At 49.0% G+C, this 19,827-nt stretch overlaps 2 protein-coding genes across 4 annotated transcripts in view; both read right to left on the bottom strand.

Moving 5' to 3' along the window:
* Positions 1–924: 924 nt before the first annotated feature.
* ndufa2 (NADH:ubiquinone oxidoreductase subunit A2) lies at positions 925–2,484 on the bottom strand. Its single transcript, XM_086308138.1, has 3 exons — positions 2,327–2,484; positions 1,196–1,302; positions 925–1,110 (listed from the first exon to the last, which is right to left on the bottom strand). The coding sequence occupies exons 1-3, from the start codon at positions 2,428–2,430 to the stop codon at positions 1,019–1,021; spliced, it is 303 nt and encodes a 100-aa protein (XP_086164264.1). The 5' UTR covers positions 2,431–2,484; the 3' UTR covers positions 925–1,018.
* A 3,160-nt stretch (positions 2,485–5,644) lies between these two features.
* The window catches only part of LOC147320166 (A disintegrin and metalloproteinase with thrombospondin motifs 2-like), a 35,387-nt gene continuing 21,204 nt past the window's right edge, over positions 5,645–19,827 (bottom strand). For all 3 annotated transcript variants that reach the window (XM_086308044.1, XM_086308046.1, XM_086308045.1), the window contains 20 exons: positions 19,553–19,636; positions 19,131–19,284; positions 18,828–18,933; positions 16,658–16,801; positions 16,417–16,549; positions 14,543–14,656; positions 13,950–14,095; positions 13,784–13,873; positions 13,619–13,701; positions 11,763–11,896; positions 11,431–11,554; positions 10,796–10,876; positions 10,543–10,712; positions 10,292–10,451; positions 8,575–8,707; positions 8,286–8,496; positions 8,074–8,203; positions 7,909–7,983; positions 6,871–7,054; positions 5,645–6,622 (listed from right to left, as the gene is read on the bottom strand). In XM_086308044.1, the coding sequence (XP_086164170.1) occupies positions 5,872–6,622; positions 6,871–7,054; positions 7,909–7,983; positions 8,074–8,203; positions 8,286–8,496; positions 8,575–8,707; positions 10,292–10,451; positions 10,543–10,712; positions 10,796–10,876; positions 11,431–11,554; positions 11,763–11,896; positions 13,619–13,701; positions 13,784–13,873; positions 13,950–14,095; positions 14,543–14,656; positions 16,417–16,549; positions 16,658–16,801; positions 18,828–18,933; positions 19,131–19,284; positions 19,553–19,636 (3,207 nt within the window). In that variant the 3' untranslated portion in view covers positions 5,645–5,871. The remainder of the gene's footprint in view (positions 6,623–6,870; positions 7,055–7,908; positions 7,984–8,073; positions 8,204–8,285; positions 8,497–8,574; positions 8,708–10,291; positions 10,452–10,542; positions 10,713–10,795; positions 10,877–11,430; positions 11,555–11,762; positions 11,897–13,618; positions 13,702–13,783; positions 13,874–13,949; positions 14,096–14,542; positions 14,657–16,416; positions 16,550–16,657; positions 16,802–18,827; positions 18,934–19,130; positions 19,285–19,552; positions 19,637–19,827) is intronic.

Genomic DNA, 19,827 nt, shown 5'->3' with positions numbered 1-19,827 from the left:
ATCTACAGCAGGCGGTGCTGGACCAAGGCCAGGAAGATGGTGAAGGACCTCAGCCATCCCAACAACAGACTGTTCTCTCTGAGGTCAGGAAAGCGATTCCGCTCCCTGAAGACCAACACAGAGAGACTGAGGAGGAGCTTCTTCCCGCAGGCGATACGGTCTCTCAATCACACCACCACACAGTACTGACCCACACATACAGTTCTTACACACACACTGGACTTTCTGGACTTTGTTTCACTTCATTACTTAAATCACGCTGCTGTTATTGTGTATATATTTATATTTATATTTCTTCATACATTCTTATATAGTTCTATATTGTGTATTTTGTTGTACAGTTATTTTATTTTCAACTTTAATTTATATATTTTATCTTATTCTTCCCAGTTAAATTTACCCTTCATTCTAATTTGTGTTGTACAGTTATTTCATTTTTAACCTTAATTTATATTTTATTCCTTCCTAGTTAAATTTACCCTTTTTAATTTTTCATATTTATTTCCTATCTTATTCATAGCCTTTTCCTTTTTTGTTTTCTTTAGGTCACGAGCAGTTGTCCAAGCATTTCACTACATATCGTACTGTGTATGACTGTGTACGTGACAAATAAAATTTGAATTTGAAACTGAGTCTGTTCCTATTAAGAAACCTTAAAACCAGTTAAACTACGTGATCCTCCTAAAATATCAGTGAACTTCCTGTACATTTATACACTCAGAGTAAAAATATCTGAAATCCAGTTAAATGCTCCCAGGAAACTCGTTTTAAAGAGCAAATTAAACTTCTTATTGCTAATTTCAACATAAACAGCCTGTGAAATAATCTGACTTTAACTCGGGAAAAACTTTGGATGTGTCAATAAACTCCCAGTAAACCCACAGAAGCCCTGCTGATGGACCCAGTGACCTCACAGTAAACAGAGACCTTCACATGTTCACTTTATTCACATCAGCACATTTACAGAAACAAAAACAGGTCAGTGAATGGACTGAACCACTGCGGGCTCAGACGGGGGTCAGGGCTTGGACTGAGCCAGAGTCTGCAGAGCTTTGGCCACCTGATCAGCTGACATGTTCTCCACGGAGACGCTCGTCTCTTTCCCAAAATCTGAACAGAGACAGGGATCAATAACAGGTCAATACACAGGTGACGCATCTGAGTGTCCCGTGATGCGGAGCGTGAGGGGGCTCACCGTATCGGGCCCAGAGCCGGGCCTGGACTCCAGAACACTCCCGGATCAGGATGGGGAATTCCGGGTTGGACCTCTTCAGGGTCACGTAGTTCTGCTCCACAAACTCTCTGAAACACAGGGGGGAGCGGGGGAAGGTCAGCTGACCTGTGACCTGACAGCAGGAGCCTCACCTGTCTGAGTTTCACCTGAACAACTGTTTATTAATCCCACATGAAGTGATGTCACAGAGACATAAACAGTGACAGCATAGATGACACTAATCAACGTACGCCGAGGTGTCCGCTCATCAGACGGCGTCCTCTGCAGGACGTTCAGTCAGAGGGACCCTGAACCTGCAGGTGAACTACAACAAAATGAAAAATAAAGCATGGCCGCTGTTTATTCATCTGCTCATCATTATTCTGTTACTAATGAACGGATTGATCCATAAATCAATACTCTGTCACGTGTCAGTGTTTTCCTCACATGACCAGATTACCAACAGTCTGCGTGCTCTTATTTTGAAGGGTCAGTCCCTGCTAATGGGCAGCGAGGAGCTGAAGGAGCTCCTTAATCTGACCTCCAGCTCCTCGTCTCCTCCATAACCTGACTCCTGCTGCAGGTCAGCTCTCTCTCCTCAGCTAATCACAGCGTGACGATGATGAAATCTCCTTCACCTTCATCTGTCTGTGGTCCCGTGGGTTCACACGGGTCACAGCCGTGAGTCATACTGTGATCATGGATCCCGAGTGGCCGGCTCAGGTGTGTGTGTGTGTCACTGCGCAGACTCAGAGGTCTCCACCATGAACAAACATCTGGAACATAAACTACATAAGACTCACAGCTGAACATCTGCAGGAGCCAGGGCTTCTGTCCAGATGTGAGTCAAACCTCTGCCTCCGTGTGTTTCCTTTAGCAGCGTTGTTGTTTACTGAGCTGCTGCTCTCATCTCTCTTTATGAGTCTTCACGTGCTCAGACACATTTATCCTGACAGCACTCACAGGGGTCAAACCTGCAAACCTCTCACTGTAAACCCGAGTCCGCGACGCTGTTAGCCGCTAGCTGTTAGCCGCTAGCTGTCCTTCGCTAATGACCGCTCTGTAAAACCATCACCGGCTCTTCTCGCCTCAGCAGCCCGGCTCTGAGCTCACCTGGCCCCCTTACTGGCCGCGGAGGTCTGGCAGAGATGCAGGCGGATCTCTCGGAGGTTTTTACCCAAAGTGGAGCCCAGACTCCTCACCACGGCGGCCGCCATCTTAGCTTCCTGTCAAGGACAGAGTGTGTCACTGCAGCCCCGAGTTTATCCTGACAGGAGCAACGTTCAACCCCGAGTTTATCCTGACAGGAGCAACATTCAACCCCGAGTTTATCCTGACAGGAGCAACATTCAACCCTGAGTTTATCCTGACAGGATCAACATTCAACCCTGAGTTTATCCTGACAGGAGCAACATCCAACCCCGAGTTTATCCTGACAGGAGCAACATTCAACCCTGAGTTTATCCTGACAGGAGCAACGTTCAACCCCGAGTTTATCCTGACAGGAGCAACATCCAACCCCGAGTTTATCCTGAAAGGAGCAACATTCAACCCCGAGTTTATCCTGACAGGAGCAACGTTCAACCCCGAGTTTATCCTGACAGGAGCAACATCCAGCCCCGAGTTTATCCTGACAGGAGCAACATTCAACCCCGAGTTTATCCTGAGAGGAGCAACATTCAACCCAGAGTTTATCCTGACAGGAGCAACATTCAACCCTGAATTTATCCTGACAGTAGCAACATCCAGCCCCGAGTTTATCCTGACAGGAGCAACATTCAACCCCGAGTTTATCCTGACAGGATCAACAATCAACCCTGAGTTTATCCTGACAGGAGCAACATTCAACCCCGAGTTTATCCTGACAGGATCAACAATCAACCCTGAGTTTATCCTGACAGGAGCAACATTCAACCCTGAGTTTATCCTGACAGGAGCAACGTCCAACCCCGAGTTTATCCTGACAGGAGCAACATTCAACCCCGAGTTTATCCTGAAAGGAGCAACATTCAACCCTGAGTTTATCCTGAAAGGAGCAACATTCAACCCTGAGTTTATCCTGACAGGAGCAACATCCAACCCCGAGTTTATCCTGAAAGGAGCAACATTCAACCCTGAGTTTATCCTGACAGGAGCAACATCCAACCCCGAGTTTATCCTGAAAGGAGCAACATTCAACCCTGAGTTTATCCTGACAGGAGCAACATTCAACCCTGAGTTTATCCTGACAGGAGCAACATCCAACCCCGAGTTTATCCTGAAAGGAGCAACATTCAACCCTGAGTTTATCCTCACAGGAGCAACATCCAACCCCGAGTTTATCCTGAAAGGAGCAACATTCAACCCTGAGTTTATCCTGACAGGAGCAACATCCAACCCCGAGTTTATCCTGAAAGGAGCAACATTCAACCCTGAGTTTATCCTGACAGGAGCAACATTCAACCCAGAGTTTATCCTGACAGGAGCAACGTTCAACCCCGAGTTTATCCTGACAGGAGCAACATCCAACACCGAGTTTATCCTGACAGGAGGAACATTCAACCCTGAGTTTATCCTGACAGGAGCAACATTCAACCCAGAGTTTATCCTGACAGGAGCAACGTTCAACCCTGAGTTTATCCTGACAGGAGCAACATCCAACCCTGAGTTTATCCTGACAGGAGCAACATCCAGCCCCGAGTTTATCCTGACAGGAGCAACATTCAACCCTGAGTTTATCCTGAGAGGAGCAACATTCAACCCTGAGTTTATCCTGACAGGCAGACACTGTTTTGAGTGGTTTCTCTGGTCGTTTATTACAAACAGTTAGCTCTTAAATAAATTCACAAAGTATCTCAAATCATATGTCAAATAACTCAATTATGTTTCACAAGATTTTACTATTTTAATGATCCATAATGGTGAAAAACACCTTTAAGCACAGATATATTTTACTTTAAATGAACCTGAGCTGCTGTTTCACTGCAGATTAAAGACTGACGACTGATGTCCACACATCAGTCAGCAGGTGTGTGATGTTGCTCTGGCCAGCAGGGGGGCGTTCCCCAGACCCCCTGTGAAGGACTCTGATCATCAATCAGTTATCAGTTACAAAGAGATCAGTTAGTAACATCAGCCGTGACATCAGCCGTCTCCCAGAGATGAAGAGGAGAGTCTGCTCCTCCACACTGAGATGACTGTGTCTGACGGAGGATCGGATCAGGACAGGGTGGAGTTCCTGTCTGTGGTTGGGGATGCTCTGGTGGAGGTCTTCTCTCTGCAGAGCTGCCCAGTCTCAGCAGTCTGGGAACCACAGATTCATGTTGGGGATAAACTGGTGAACAGTGGACGGACACGTGACTGCTCTGGTTATGAACGTGACTGGTTCCAGAGTGATTTTTACATTCTGGTAGAAAGAGGAGGGATGTGAACATCTAACTTACTTTTTCTTTTCTGATCTGATAATTCATTTTTTCTGTTTCTGTGTTTCTTTTGTTATATTTGGGTTTGTGGGCTGTTTGTGTCTGACCATCTGTTCCCAGGCTGATGTTCTTCATCGTCCTGAAATGACTCACGCTGCTCTGAGAACACATTTACTCACAGTTTAGTCTCGGTGGACCCGCGAGCGGGTTTTTATGTTTTGATTGTTTTCTGGAGGAGACGGAGGGACAAACACAGAAAGTCGAACCATGTGTGACGTGTTTTCAAAGCAGTCAGCTTTTTCCACTGAGCGCTCCCAAACACGAAGCAATTCATCTGATCTGGATTCAGTTTGATGTCCCACAGACTGCAGCTGGAGGAGAGTTTACCGGCAGAAAAATATCTGCGACAGCCTGAAGACACGAGACACAAACAGAGATCTGATGCTGATCGTATCCAGCATGAAGCCGCACGCGTCCTACAGGACGATTAGCTTTAACCAGCACCGACATCACCGACAGCATCTCAAACACTGAACAGAACGGTTAGACTCCTGCACACAAAGTCATCTATGGTGCACCTCTGTGAAGGCCCCGTCAATGCTGAACCATATCTGCAGGTGCAGGAGCAACATCTGCTTCCATCCCCAAACAGCACTCCAGCAGCACGGCTCCAGACTGACCTGAGAACAGGCCACACCTTCACTGCAAGCATCTGCAGCCTCATGAAACCAAAATACAACAAAACAGATGCTGAGATCAACACCAAGGAAACATCAGGTTTCAGCTCAGAGGGGACAGCATGAGACGCTGTTTATCAAAATCAATAACACTGATCAGTTTGTTCCTGTGCTCTCGGTTTCTATTAAAGGATTCACTGCTTTTATTTTCATGGTAAAAACAGGGCTGGATTTTATTTTGACTTCACAAACAGAAATCATCAGTCGGGTTTCAGAGAAGACAAAAGCACAAAATGTTCCTGACACCAGAAAGCGTGAACGTGATCCAGATGTTCATGATTCAGAGGCACAGCAGCAGCTGGATGAGACTTTATTCAGAAACAGGATTATTGGTACAAACATCATGATGGTGAAACAGACCCGGGGCCTTCTGAGGATCGCGTCCACGCTCGCGCCTCTCGTGGACGAAGGCCGCTCCGAGCACAGGTGGAGGTTGTTTCAGTCTGTTTCTCATTAGCGTTAGCAGGAAGTGCGACGTCGCACGTGTCGGGACGAGCAAATGGCCAGGGGAAATCTGCGCTCAGTGCTTCCTGTCAGTCCGGCTCGCTCTGATGCGGCTTTGCCGCCGCAGAAGGTCCTGCCGTCGTTTCTCGTTCAGGAGCTGCTGGATGCGTTTGTTATGCGTTCGCTCGTGGACCTGAGGCATCCGCGGCACAAAGTAATTCTGCTGTCCTCGGCTAACGTCGCTGTCAAGTCCGACGATCTGGTACTGGACCTCGTCCACCGAGTTGTTCTCTTTCTTTGATAGCGAGAAGAAGGACGATGAAGGTAGCTCCGGTTCAGCTTCGGTCAGGTTGACTTGACTTTGGAGGCTACGCCCTCCTGAGGATGTGGTGTTGTCACCAGGATCAGGCGATGATGTGGTGGAGAACTCTGGGATGGCAGAAGTCCAAACCAGCGCCGGCGTTTGGTCTTCAGTGTCAACAGTCTCCATGGTAACTGCAGCAGGGGGCATTGTGGGAGAATTCTTCCTGAACACATGTGTTGGAGCAGTTTGTGTGGTAATAGTATTACTGTCAGTGGTGGTTGGAGTACCCGGAAGCTCATTCAGGCCGGAGGAATCCTCGTAGGAAGAGTACTCGCTGTACTCATCATAATCCACGTAGACAAAGTCACCGGTGCTCCGTCTGGTTGGGGGTGGAGTTACAGTGAAGCTGCGCGTCAGGGTGGTGGTGATGATGTCACGAAAGACATCACTGATGGCACGGCTGCTGTCGGACCAGGTGGAGGTGAGCGCTGACGTCGTGATCTCTGTGGTCAACCTCCAAGAACTAAAAAGACAAAAACAGAGTTCAGGTCTATGGCCCCGCCCTAAACCCGCCCCTGCTTCCTGCTTTAAATGAACACTTCAGTGTAAAGCCAATCAGCAGTTTCACGGTCAGCTCACTCCTGCTCTACACTTTTATTTTCAGCTTTGTCGATGTATCACGCGTTTGTCTGACTGCAGGTTTTGCTCTGTTTGAGACTGGGACTCAGTTATATCTTTCTAAGACTCCTTTTGTTACCCGTCATGTCTGACCTGCTGTTCTCCGTCGGTGTGATGGTGCCACTGAAGTTGCTGGAGATTCTGGATTTCGTGGCATTGTTGAAGTTATCCTCACTACAGGACTTGCAGCACATCTGGCGGTATCCGATGATAGAGCAGTACCGACTCAGCACCTCCATTCGACAGAACGCCGAGCGGTCGCCGCGGCACGGCTGCCCTACAGACAGAACAGTAGGACGGTGTGAATCCTGACACGTAAGACCTCAGCTACAAGTTTAACTTCAGTGGTTTGATGGGTTAGTGTGATCCTCAGAGATGTGTTAAGACACAGCAGAAAGACACGAAGCGGAAGCTGTGATAGACTATAAACAGTAAAATAGCAAACAGGAGAAATGTAAACAAAAATAAGAGAAGGGGACTGAAAGTGCGAAAGAGCTTTGAAGTGGTGCAAAGAAAGGACTTGGACTGAACTGAATCTGTGAGTGTCCTGAGTGATGAGGGTTACTCATGGCTCACAATGGTGGGTGTGGGCAGGTAGTGTTTGTTAACAGTCTGACTGGTCCAGGTGAAGAAGCTGGTTGGGGCGATCGTGGCTCAAGAGTTGGGAGTTCGCCTTGTAATCGGAAGGTTGCCGGTTCGAGCCCCGGCTTGGACAGCCTCGGTCGTTGTGTTCTTTGGCAAGACACTTCACCCGTTGCCTACTGGTGGTGGTCAGAGGGCCCGGTGGTGCCAGTGTCCGGCAGCCTCGCCTCTGTCAGTGCGCCCCAGGGTGGCTGTGGCTACAATGTAGCTGCCATCACCAGTGTGTGAATGTGTGTGTGAATGGGTGGATGACTGGATGTGTAAAGCGCTTTGGGACTAGTAAAGCTATACAGATACAGGCCATTTACCAGGCCATTTGAGTCTGGAGGTGTGCGACCTGACTGACCTGAGACACCGACCAGAGCATTGATTCTCAGCAAACAACAGGACAGAAACCCTCAGACTCAGACCACAATGTTCAGGAAGCAAGAGAAGAAGACGAGGACGTAAAGACAGACGGCAGACAGAGCAGGAGTCAGAGCGCTTTACTTGAAGAGATCTTTGGAGCCGGGAAGCTGGGGTTGGACCTGGACAGCCACTGAATGATGGCATTCTTCTGGTCACCTGCAGGGAGAGCAGCAGCACTGTAATTCCCAGCATCCATCCTTTTCCTCATTGCAACAAATGTACGGTACATGACTGGTCAGTGCCTACCACCGCAGGGCGGAGCCAGGCAGGTGCGTGTCGTGATTGGCCGAGGCTCGCTGCAGTTTCCAGCTGAACTCTCGGGATTGGAGCACGCGACCTGACGCTCCTGAGTCCCGTTCCCACACGAGACCGAACACTGCGTACACAGAGGGATCGATCAGACTGATCAGGTATTGATCTGTGGACATGTGCAACTCCTGATAAACGGATCTTCATACCAGAGTCCAGGGCCCGGCTCTCCACACAGCGGGGCAGGGGAAGCGGTTACAGGGTTGTTTAGTCTCTGGTCGGTCATCGCCGCAGAGCCTGCTATGCACAGAGTGCCGCTGCTGCCCCCTGGGGGAGTTCTGCAGGCAGCTCACCCAGCGACGCTGCCACCCAGTCTGACCGCAGGAGGAGCTGCAGTCCTCCCAGTCTCCGGTCACCCAGCTGAGGGGAAGACATGCATCAAAAGAAGAAAAATGACTGGGTGACTGTGGGTGTGTCACGTGACCTGTAGCATGTTACCGTGCCGGGCTGCAGGCCTCGGGGTTACAGCTGCGGCTGATGGCTCTCGGTTTGCTGATAGTGGAGCAGAACATCCTCTGAACCATTTTCCCATCAGCCTTCCTCCTGCAGCCGAACCTGGTGTACTGTTTTCCTGAAAACAAGGAAACATGACAGTCAGTGGTGGTCCTAGGCGAACTCTCCCCCCCCCACACACACATGCATAAAACATATTAAAGATTGTACATTGACATAAAACTGATATCAATGATACGGTTAGCGCCCAGTTAGCTCCTAGCATTTCTCAACAGCTCTGCCTCCTTTTCGACTACCGGGACATTTAAACAATGGATAATCCGTATACAAAGAAATTCATGCTTTTCTCCTCAACAGAGAGCGTCCCCCGATTGAACAACAGCGCCGTAAAATAAGAAGAATGGCGCCGAATTACAGAGTTAATAATGCAGACTTTGTAATATCTCACGTGTAGATTCATCAGCCAGATGAAGTGTTTACTGACAATTGACAGTGATAGCGCACATCATTATCACTATTCCAACAATCCTCTCCTCACAGACAAGCATAAACACACTCGACTGTCACTAAATCAGATTTAACACACGTTTGTAATGACGCTAATTCAGTTTACAATAGGGTTCATTTGCTCAGTCAGCAGGTGGCGGTATCCTCGTACACTGGGGAGTAAACTGCCATTAAACGAACAGAAGAAGAAGAAAACCCTGCACATGCGCGGTACGGATCGGGGAGTCCTGATCCGTAACTATCTTTTTAATTTTCGTTTTTGTCTACATTATATTGAAATGTTTCATTATTTAAGAGATACTTGTTATTCTTAACATCTTAACAGATACTCTGACCTGTAACTATCGTAAAACGCTTCGACCGGAAGTAGAAACCTTTGGCGCATGCGGAGTACGGATCAGGTTTCCGGTACGGATCGGGTAGTGACAGGGCCTGTGACATTCCCAGTATGTGCTGGCTGATGTCGGGGCAGCATGAGTACGAGCAATTTATTTATTTTTTGCCGATGCCCGTGATGCCGCCTCCCACCAAGATGCCGCCCCGAGCAACCGCCCATGTCGCCCGTATCAAAAACCGCTACTGATGACAGTTAACTGAAGTACGCCACAGCTGTTAGCTGTTAGCTGTAAGCTATTAGCTGTTAGCTGAGCTGTGTACCTCAGAGACAAGAGAGCCGATTCATGACACTGAGATATCTTAGGCTTGGCTCATACTGGCAGGAAGGCCTGGACCTACATCAGCAGTTGGTCCAGTTGAGAAGCCCATGTAGTTAAAACAATGGGAGGCACACACATTTCACCTCTGACGACAGACTCAGACCTTTGACCTTTAAAGGGGAATGCTGGGAAATCACACGGAGTACCGTTTTTTCTGGTGTAGTCAGGAAGTCTGTAAAGCGTAACAGATATCTGGACTTCTTGGCTGTTAGTAAAATAAATCTTGTTCTTTGCTCACAGATTATAGATATGTAGAAACATGTTTATAGAGGAATACGCCTCAGTGAGCAGGAAAGAACTGAGCTCAAGGCCTAAAATCATTATTTATCCCTCTTTCTGCAAAAAAGTCCATGTATTCCCAAATTAAGACGACATAATAAGGCAGAACAGAAGAGCTGGGCTGACTCAGAGAAGGTGTAGAAGATGGATGATGGAGTATCGAGGAGTTGAAGTTCTAATGTTTGGAGATTCTCAGGTACCTCCTCCACAGGGTTTGGAGCAGTGCGACCACTTCTTCAGGGCCCACTCGTAGAAGATGGCGTCCTCCTGCACCAAGTTGGACTCCAGCGAGGACCGCAGGCGATCCTGGATGATGTACTTATAGGACACCGTCACCTTTGAGTCGCCATGAGAACGGACCTGACGGACAGGAGACAGCGGGGTGTTGGTAGTTCTGGTTTGTGTTAGACACACCGTGGACACTCTGGGCTTCACACACCGATGGACTTACCATGAGCACGACTCCATACTTCAGCGGCCCGGTGGTCTGGATAGACTCCTCCTCTTCCTCTTCAGTGTTCCTGTACTCCCAGGCCACGCCCTTTTCAATCACCACTCTGGATTCTGGGAGCTCGTGTTCGTCATTGAGGAAGAGATGACCTGTGTCCTGGTTCTTCATGGCTGTAGCAGGAAACAGAAAGACAGGGTGTTTCAAGAAGACCAAGGAAAAATAGGAAATCCTTATGCGTGTTCTTGATTCTTACCCAGGATGTGAGGAGTCCCCTTGAACTCCTGGATCAGCAGGTGTCGAGCTCCTTTGGGGATCTCCAGGATCTTCAGGTAACCTGGAAACAATAATCATCCAATAATGAACCGTCCAATAAAGGATCAGGATTCATGCAGCAGGAAACATCAGGAGGGTGTGAACAAACATCTGAACCACCAGCCTGGTCCAGATAAACTTTCAACCTACCTGCAGTTCCTCTGGTGTCCAGCAGAGGCAGCAGTGAGTCAGTCCTCATAGACTCCCATGTTAAAATAAACATGTTTACAGCCGGATACACGGACTGTTCTGTTCTACACGAATAACTTAAACCTGTTTATAGCTCACCTGTTTAAATTATTTTAAGGCTTAAAGTCTGCATTATTGTGGGCGTGGCCTCTTTGACTGACAGGTGGATGGTGACACAGATGGCTGCAGCTGCTAGTTGTCTGTAAGATTGACCTGAACCGGACCTCTGGACCAGCCTCTGGGCTGTTGGAGCCCTTTGGAGCATTTTTAATGACATCATGTGACCAATAACGTGGCTGCTGTGACGTCACTGTACTAACAGAAGCTGAGCTGCAGGTTTGAGTGAATTTAAGCTTAAAACCAGAACTCAGTCTCAGCTCGGTTCACCTTGTTTCTTGGTGCTGCGGGTGAAGTTTCCTTTGACGATCTTACAGCTGGAGTTATCTCCTCCACACACTCCACATCGGTCCTCCTGCTTGTCTGAAGCAATCTGACCATCGCAGCCAACGTGCTGCAGGAGACGAGGAGAAGAGGAGATTAGACGAGGAGAAGAGGAGAGGAGGAGAGGAGGAGAGGAGATGAGGAGATGAGGAGAAGAGGAGTTGAGGAGAGGAGGAATGAGTCAGGACCACATTAAATAAAAGTTCACTGAAACAGTAAAACGTGACACAGTTCTTCAGTCAGAGGTCAACACACAGAAACTGAGACACAATAAAGACCTCACACTCTCCTCGGACGCAGACACTGTAGACGTCGTCATAGGAACATGGCGTCCCATCATGCACCATTCTTTTCATTGACACTGCGGCCGCCATCTCCTTCGACTGACAGTACAGACGGCAGCGCTCGTCAGCTGTGACACACAAACGAGTCAGTGCAGGAGCTTCACATCATTCTGGAAACATCTGCTGACATCTGCTAACGTCTGCTCGACACTAAAGAGTTAAAGGGGGAGAGTTTTCCTCCAGCAGCAGATTCCTCACTGATGACTTTTACATATGCGCACGCACACACACAAACACACACACGTTTCTATGTCTCTGTGAGGACCCTCAGTTACATAACGTATTTCCGAGACTATAAATCTGAAGCTGGAAACCTCGTCTGAATCTCCAAACAGGCCTTTAAAGGTTTGTCCTGAAGCGTCCTCACAGAGCACAAATCTGTCCACCAACGTCCTCTGAAGCAGAAACGTCCTCACTGTAGTGCAGCGGTCCCCAACCCCCGGGCCTCGGACCGGTACCGGTCCGTGAGTCATTTGGTACCGAGAGTTGAGGCTCAGGTGTGAAATGTTTGGTTTTCAGGGTTTTTATCGGTTTTCAGCGTTATTTTGTTATCGTTTTTATCGGTCTGTTCACGTGTGTTATGAATAAATCTTCTTTTTTTCGGTACCGGTACTAGTTTTATTTCGTTGTATTTATCCGCGACACCTTAAAGGCCGGTCCGTGAAAATATTGTCGGGCATAAACCGGTCCGTGGCGCAAAAAAGGTTGGAGACCGCTGCTGTAGTGGACATATTTGTCCTCAGAGTTCCACAGCAAAGAGCAACCGTCCTGCTGCTCTATGTGGACAGGAGCCAGAAGACCTGCGTGTGTGTGTGTCTTTCTCTCTGTGTGTGTGTGTGTGTGTGTGTGTGTGTGTGTGTCTTTCTCTCTCTGTGTGTGTGTGTGTGTGTCTTTCTCTGTGTGTGTGTGTGTGTGTGTGTGTGTGTCTTTCTCTGTGTGTGTGTGTGTGTGTGTGTGTGTCTTTCTCTGTGTGTGTGTGTGTGTGTGTGTGTGTGTCTTTCTCTCTGTGTGTGTGTGTGTGTGTCTTTCTCTGTGTGTGTGTGTGTGTGTGTCTTTCTCTCTCTGTGTGTGTGTGTGTGTGTGTCTTTCTCTCTCTCTGTGTGTGTGTGTGTGTGTGTGTCTTTCTCTGTGTGTGTGTGTGTGTGTGTGTGTGTGTGTGTCTTTCTCTGTGTGTGTGTGTGTGTGTGTGTGTGTGTCTTTCTCTCTGTGTGTGTGTGTGTGTGTCTTTCTCTCTCTGTGTGTGTGTGTGTGTGTGTCTTTCTCTCTCTCTGTGTGTGTGTGTGTGTGTGTCTTTCTCTCTCTGTGTGTGTGTGTGTGTGTGTCTTTCTCTCTCTCTGTGTGTGTGTGTGTGTGTGTGTCTTTCTCTCTCTCTGTGTGTGTGTGTGTGTGTGTGTGTGTCTTTCTCTCTGTGTGTGTGTGTGTGTGTGTGTCTTTCTCTCTCTGTGTGTGTGTGTGTGTGCGTGTGTGTGTGTGTCTTTCTCTCTCTGTGTGTGTGTGTGTGTGTGTGTCTTTCTCTCTCTGTGTGTGTGTGTGTGTGTGTCTTTCTCTGTGTGTGTGTGTGTGTGTGTGTGTCTTTCTCTCTGTGTGTGTGTGTGTGTGTGTGTCTTTCTCTCTGTGTGTGTGTGTGTGTGTGTGTCTTTCTCTGTGTGTGTGTGTGTGTGTGTGTGTGTCTTTCTCTCTGTGTGTGTGTGTGTGTGTGTGTCTTTCTCTCTCTGTGTGTGTGTGTGTGTGCGTGTGTGTGTGTGTCTTTCTCTCTCTGTGTGTGTGTGTGTGTGTGTGTGCGCGCTCACGGTCAGGGTGTTGGTACGGCAGCCAGTGGTGTTTCCGCCCCTCGTGTTCAAAAACAGGGTTCCAGACTTTGCACTGATCCTCCCTGAAACACAATCAGAACATCACAGCTGCTCACTTGACCCCTGTGAGGAAGGGGGAGGGGCCGGGCAGGTAACAGCACTCACCTGAAGTCTGTCAGTGGGGGGCAGTTCTCTTGGCTGCACAGCTGGAACTCGTAGGTGTTTCCGAAGCAGGTGCGCCCCCCGTTGGCCGGACTGAGAACAGCGATGGGTTAGTCTTACTGATTGGCGCACCTGACGTGTGACACCACATAACTGACAGCTCACTCACATTGGGTTGTCACAATGTCGGGTCCGAAACCTGACCCCGCCCCCACATGTCCGGGAGCAGCTGCCATATGGACTCCACGACCCCCAGCCGCCATCTTGTCTCAGAAGGTTAGGGGTCAGCTTCATGCAGTAACCTCTGAAACAATGCTGCAACAGGAAGTTAGCGTTAGCGTAAAGACAGGAAGTACAGGAAACCAAACCAGCCATACTTGTTCAGTTTGTCTCTACCTGCCCTGTCATGAACTTTGACCTCTAACTGAGGCCCGTCTTTGATGGAGCCGTTTGGTTTTTTGCTTGGTGTGACTTACTGGGACGTGCACTCCTGAGAACACCTGTGAATAATGTTTCTCACTGCAGAATGAAGGAAATGATCTTATTCAGGTTCCCAGGCTGATGGGAGGCAGCAGTTGCTTCTCTGAGATCACTGGGGATGTTTTTCCTCTTTAGCATTGTGCTAACAGACACCTGAACACTGCAGACCTGCAAACTGCCCAAACTTGCATGATCAGGTGTGTTTGAACTGCAACACCTGGCTGCTACTTACCTTTTCATGTCCTATAGAAGCAGTAAGACTCAGCCTAAATCTGTCCTCACCTTCCCCGGCCCACACTTGGTCCCGTCGAGGGGCGGGCCTTTCTTGGTCTTACAGTAGAACGGGTTGTTGTAGTCGCTGCACCACAGCTGTTTGCAGGGGTCAATGTTCGTGTACTGCAGACACATGATGAGAAGGTCATTGGCTGCTGATGTCAGAGGAAGCATGAACGTCATCACTGCTTCAGCCTTCAGAAACACTTCTGTCTGTTCCACATCAGAACACATTTAATCTTATTTCCTGAACATCAGGTCACATGACCATCTGGGAATCCATTGGCTATCAGCTACTCTGAGGATGAGCGCCAGTATCTCAGAGACTTCCTGTTCTCATCAGCAGACACTGTTTATGAAAGCAGACAGTTTAAAAAAAGATGAAAGCACGATAAGCATTTCACTGCATATCGTACTGTGTATGACTGTGTACGTGACAAATAAAATTTGAATTTGATTTTGAATTTAAAAGTGAATAAAGTAAACTTGTGGTCAGACAATGGCGGTTTGTCTGGGGTACTTCCTGTTTATCGCCTGCACCCAAAGCCCCACAAGCACCACAGAACCAGACATCTCATGTGTGGAGGTTATTACCGTGATAAAGAGAGGAAACGGACACATTCTCAGGCAGCGCGTGATGACGAGGGAAAGATAAAACCTCGTGTTGGCACCCTGCTAAGATTTCTCAGAACAGGAAACGTGGCGAACACGGCGGCGTGAAGAAACAACCAGCAGGTAAACATCAGCTCGGGGAAGCCTTCAATGAAGCAGCACTGTAAAGTTTTCTATGAGATGTCCAGATGTGAGCTGAGGCCAGCAGCAACATCTGCTGAGGATGTTAGCTAGGAGGTGACGTTACCGTGGAAACCGCTCTGGAGAGTGTTTAAAAGAAGCCGTCAGACGGATCAGCTGAGCTGAAGACTCGAGGTTTCCATCAGGACGCTGCAGTGAAGCAGCTTCCTTCAGTTCAGCTCTGATTGTTTTCCTGCTGGATCACATTTCCTCTCAGGATTTAAAACAGATTTTCCACCAGCCTCCAGCCCCTGTTTCCTCTGGCTGCTCCAGTTTGTTTTCCTCACAGAACACAAATGTTTACATCACTTCATCAAAGCCGGCTTCAGTTTCTCTTTTGGCTCGTGGGGAGCAAACTCTTTCATTAACGACTGTTAAACTGTTTTCTCTGCACTTACACTGACAACTTTGTTTTTTCTGCTTAAAAAACAACTTTCTGATAAGGAGACATCGTGTCAGTGCAACGACAGCCATCAATCATCTCCTGAGGTCTAATGTTCAGCTGGAACCTTTGGGTCCTGGCTTTCATCTGTAAGTACCACCCAGCTAAACACTGCTGCAAACCCAACAGTAACTGCTGATGGCAGCAGCCTCGGCCAGCAGAACAGTGGGACCCAGCATCAGCTCCAGTACAAACCCCGCCTTCCACCACGCTGATGCTCATGGTAAAAAATAAAAACAGTCGCTTATGAAACCTGCTGAAGCGTGGGCTGGTTCTCAGATGGGACCGAGGTAGAACATGTCCCACAACATGTGGAAAACGTGAAAGAGTGCAGATCCCAGCCGGATCGAGCACTGTATCAGAACAAGTCCGTTCCTCACGACCCAAACCCCCCAAACCCCCACAGCCACGGCTCAGAGCTGATTTAAAGAGACCTGCACAATATCAGGGAGACGTTTTTAGTGTTGGACCTGACTGGCACACTGTTCAATCAAGTTAAAAACCTAAATGAAAGTTATTGGAAAGATTAAGTATTTTCCTGTACCTGGTGTTTATGTGAGTTTTATATTGTTTCTCTCTTTTCTCTGAAATGTTTTCACATAATTTTATAAAGTTAATGCAAATATTTAGTACAGACAGATGGACGTACTGCGGTACAGAGACTGTATCCTGGTCCAAAGTCGAAGCGGCACTGTTGGTCCATGGAGTACTGGAAGCCCGGCAGCTGAGGCTGAGCCGGCCAGTTGTGGTTGAACGGGTCGTCACGCAGACAGTCGTACGTGCTGCAGGCACGCAAACCGAGCTCAGTGCATCAGGTTAAGACTTTAGTATTTCTGCTTTGTACATCAGCAACACTTAGTAGACGTTGTAGTATTATTCACAGTACTCACTGCAGGTACTTGTGCAGCTCCCTCCAGCTGCACCTCGACCAGTGGTAACGGTGGAAGGTGGCCTGAACCTGCGGAGACATGATGCTGCCCAAAGGCACGTCGTCACCGCAGTCATTCGCCTCGCCGTCATGTTGCATACCCAATCTGCATGGACGGAGAGAGACAGAGACTGAAGACAAACAGCAGGACGCTCACTGCAGTCAGTAACTACTGAATGTTGCACAAAGGCGTCTCTCCACACAGACGCCTGAGCACTGCGTGTGTTTCTGAAAACACAACACAGTGAACACGGAAACTGTCTCTGGTTTCCAGAAATGAGAACATGCGTCACGTTCGTGCGTCATGTTTGTGCGTCACGTTCGTGCATGTTCGTGTGTCACGTTCGTGCAACACTTTTGTGTGTCATGGTCGTGCATGTCCATGCGTCACGTTCGTGCGTCATGTTTGTGTCATGTCCGTGCGTCATGTTTGTGCGTCACGTTCGTGCGTCACGTTCGTGCGTCACGTTCGTGCGTCACGTTGGTGTGTCACGGTCGTGCGTCAAGTTCGTGCGTCACGTTCGTGCGTCACGTTTGTGTGTCATGGTCGTGCATGTTCGTGCGTCACGTTCATGCATGTTCGTGTGTCACGTTCGTGCGTCACGTTCGTGCGTCACGTTTGTGTGTCACGTTCGTGCATGTTCGTGCGTCACGTTTGTGTGTCACGTTCGTGCATGTTCGTGCGTCACGTTCATGCATGTTCGTGTGTCACGTTCGTGCGTCACGTTCGTGCGTCATGTTCATGCGTCACGCTCGTGCGTCACGTTCGTGCGTCACGTTTGTGTGTCACGTTCGTGCATGTTCGTGCGTCACGTTCATGCATGTTCGTGTGTCACGTTCGTGCGTCACGTTCGTGCGTCATGTTCATGCGTCACGCTCGTGCGTCACGTTTGTGCGTCACGTTCGTGCATGTTCGTGCGTCACGTTCGTGCGTCACGTTTGTGTGTCACGTTCGTGCATGTTCGTGCGTCACGCTCGTGCGTCACGTTTGTGCGTCACGTTCGTGCATGTTCGTGCGTCACGCTCGTGCGTCACGTTTGTGCGTCACGTTCGTGCATGTTCGTGCGTCACGTTCGTGCGTCACTTTTGTGTGTCACGGTCATGCATGTTCGTGCGTCACGTTCGTGCGTCACGTTTGTGTGTCACGTTCGTGCATGTTCGTGCGTCACGCTCGTGCGTCACGTTTGTGCGTCACGTTCGTGCATGTTCGTGCGTCACGTTCGTGCGTCACTTTTGTGTGTCACGGTCGTGCGTCAAGTTCGTGCGTCACGTTCGTGCGTCACTTTTGTGTGTCATGGTCGTGTGTCACGTTCGTGCGTCACGTTGGTGTGTCACGGTCGTGCGTCAAGTTCGTGCGTCACGTTCGTGCGTCACTTTTGTGTGTCATGGTCGTGTGTCACGTTCGTGCGTCACGTTGGTGTGTCACGGTCGTGCGTCAAGTTCGTGCGTCACGTTTGTGTGTCATGGTCGTGCATGTCCATGCGTCACGTTCGTGCATGTTCGTGTGTCACGTTCGTGCGTCACGTTCGTGCGTCATGTTCATGCGTCACGCTCGTGCGTCACGTTTGTGCGTCACGTTCGTGCATGTTCGTGCGTCACGTTCGTGCGTCACTTTTGTGTGTCATGGTCGTGTGTCACGTTCGTGCGTCACGTTGGTGTGTCACGGTCGTGCGTCAAGTTCGTGCGTCACGTTCGTGCGTCACTTTTGTGTGTCATGGTCGTGTGTCACGTTCGTGCGTCACGTTGGTGTGTCACGTTCGTGCGTCACGTTCGTGCGTCACGTTCATGCGTCATGTTCGTGCGTCACGCTCGTGCGTCACGTTTGTGCGTCACGTTCGTGCATGTTCGTGCGTCACGTTCGTGCGTCACGTTCGTGCGTCACGTTCGTGCATCACTTTTGTGTGTCATGGTCGTGTGTCACGTTCGTGCGTCACGTTGGTGTGTCACGTTTGTGTGTCATGGTCGTGCATGTCCATGCGTCACGTTCGTGCATGTTCGTGCGTCACGTTCATGCATGTTCGTGCGTCACGTTCATGCATGTTCGTGTGTCACGTTCGTGCGTCACATTCGTGCGTCACGTTCGTGCGTCACGTTCGTGCGTCATGTTTATCCTTAATGTTTGTGTGTCTCACAGATGTCCTGTTTCGTGTGCAGCTACAAAGGCCGAAGAAAATCCGTCCTCCAAGACGAGAACACAGCTGCGATGCAACTGGCATATGCCCGTAACTGGAGCGTAACCTGCAGACACACATGACAGGGTCAGAGGTCAAGGGTCATTTGCCATCTGGTACCATTGTTAATTCTACACCTGGTAATCAGTGTGGTCGGTTTTTGTAGTATCCTGCTTCAGACTTCAGTGGCCTGGATAACTGAGCACCTACACGGACATTGTGGTAGTAGTACTTCTAGCAGTATCAGTGGTAGTGGGGTATTACCCTGCATGCCGGTGGGGCCGAACTCCTGCCTGGTCAGGTAGATGGTGTGGTCGTGCTGCTCAGCGAGACTCTGCTCTCTGTGCTGGAGATACGACCATCCACATACGTTCTCCAAACTCTTCTGAGGATTCCCCACAGAGATCAGCTCCTGGGACTGATGAAACAGGATGGTGCTTGTTATTATTCCCACACATGCACCTCCTAACAGACAGGTAACCTCTCAAAGCCTGAGGGAAGAACACTGAACCGATTCAGCTGCTCAGACTGCCTCAGGCCTGAATTTAAAAGACCCACAAAATAGCACTTAATTATGATTTCTGCCCTGAAGACATCTTAAAACACGTTTTTCCTGAACAACTGGAACCCTTCATACAAAGGGCTCTGACCCGGTAGGTTAAGGAGTAGGACTCAGAGTTTGGTACCTTGATTGGTGACAGCAGGGCGATTCTGACCAGGACAACGTTGATGTTGGCACCCAGTGAGTGGTCTCGATAGATTTCATTAACCTGGAGCAGACAAACATAGCTTTAAAGGAATCCTTACTGTGGTGGAGGCTTTCCTGATTTATGGTACAGTCACCATTTAAACTGGTGAGAGAGCAGAGAAGCATGGTTCACCATCGGCATGAATCAGAGCCCCTCCTGAATCCAAGCGTGACTTTACATTCAAGTAAACTCAGCCTTTATGCACTGCTGTT

The sequence above is a fragment of the Aulonocara sp. 'chitande type north' Nkhata Bay genome, linkage group LG10 (assembly GCF_057382095.1).
Source record: "Aulonocara sp. 'chitande type north' Nkhata Bay isolate Kocher_YH1m ecotype deep benthic linkage group LG10, A_spYH_male_GT1.1, whole genome shotgun sequence".
In the NCBI taxonomy this organism is placed as follows: domain Eukaryota; kingdom Metazoa; phylum Chordata; class Actinopteri; order Cichliformes; family Cichlidae; genus Aulonocara; species Aulonocara sp. 'chitande type north' Nkhata Bay.
Note: the sequence above shows the minus strand (reverse complement) of the source record. Positions and strands in the feature narration are given on the sequence as shown.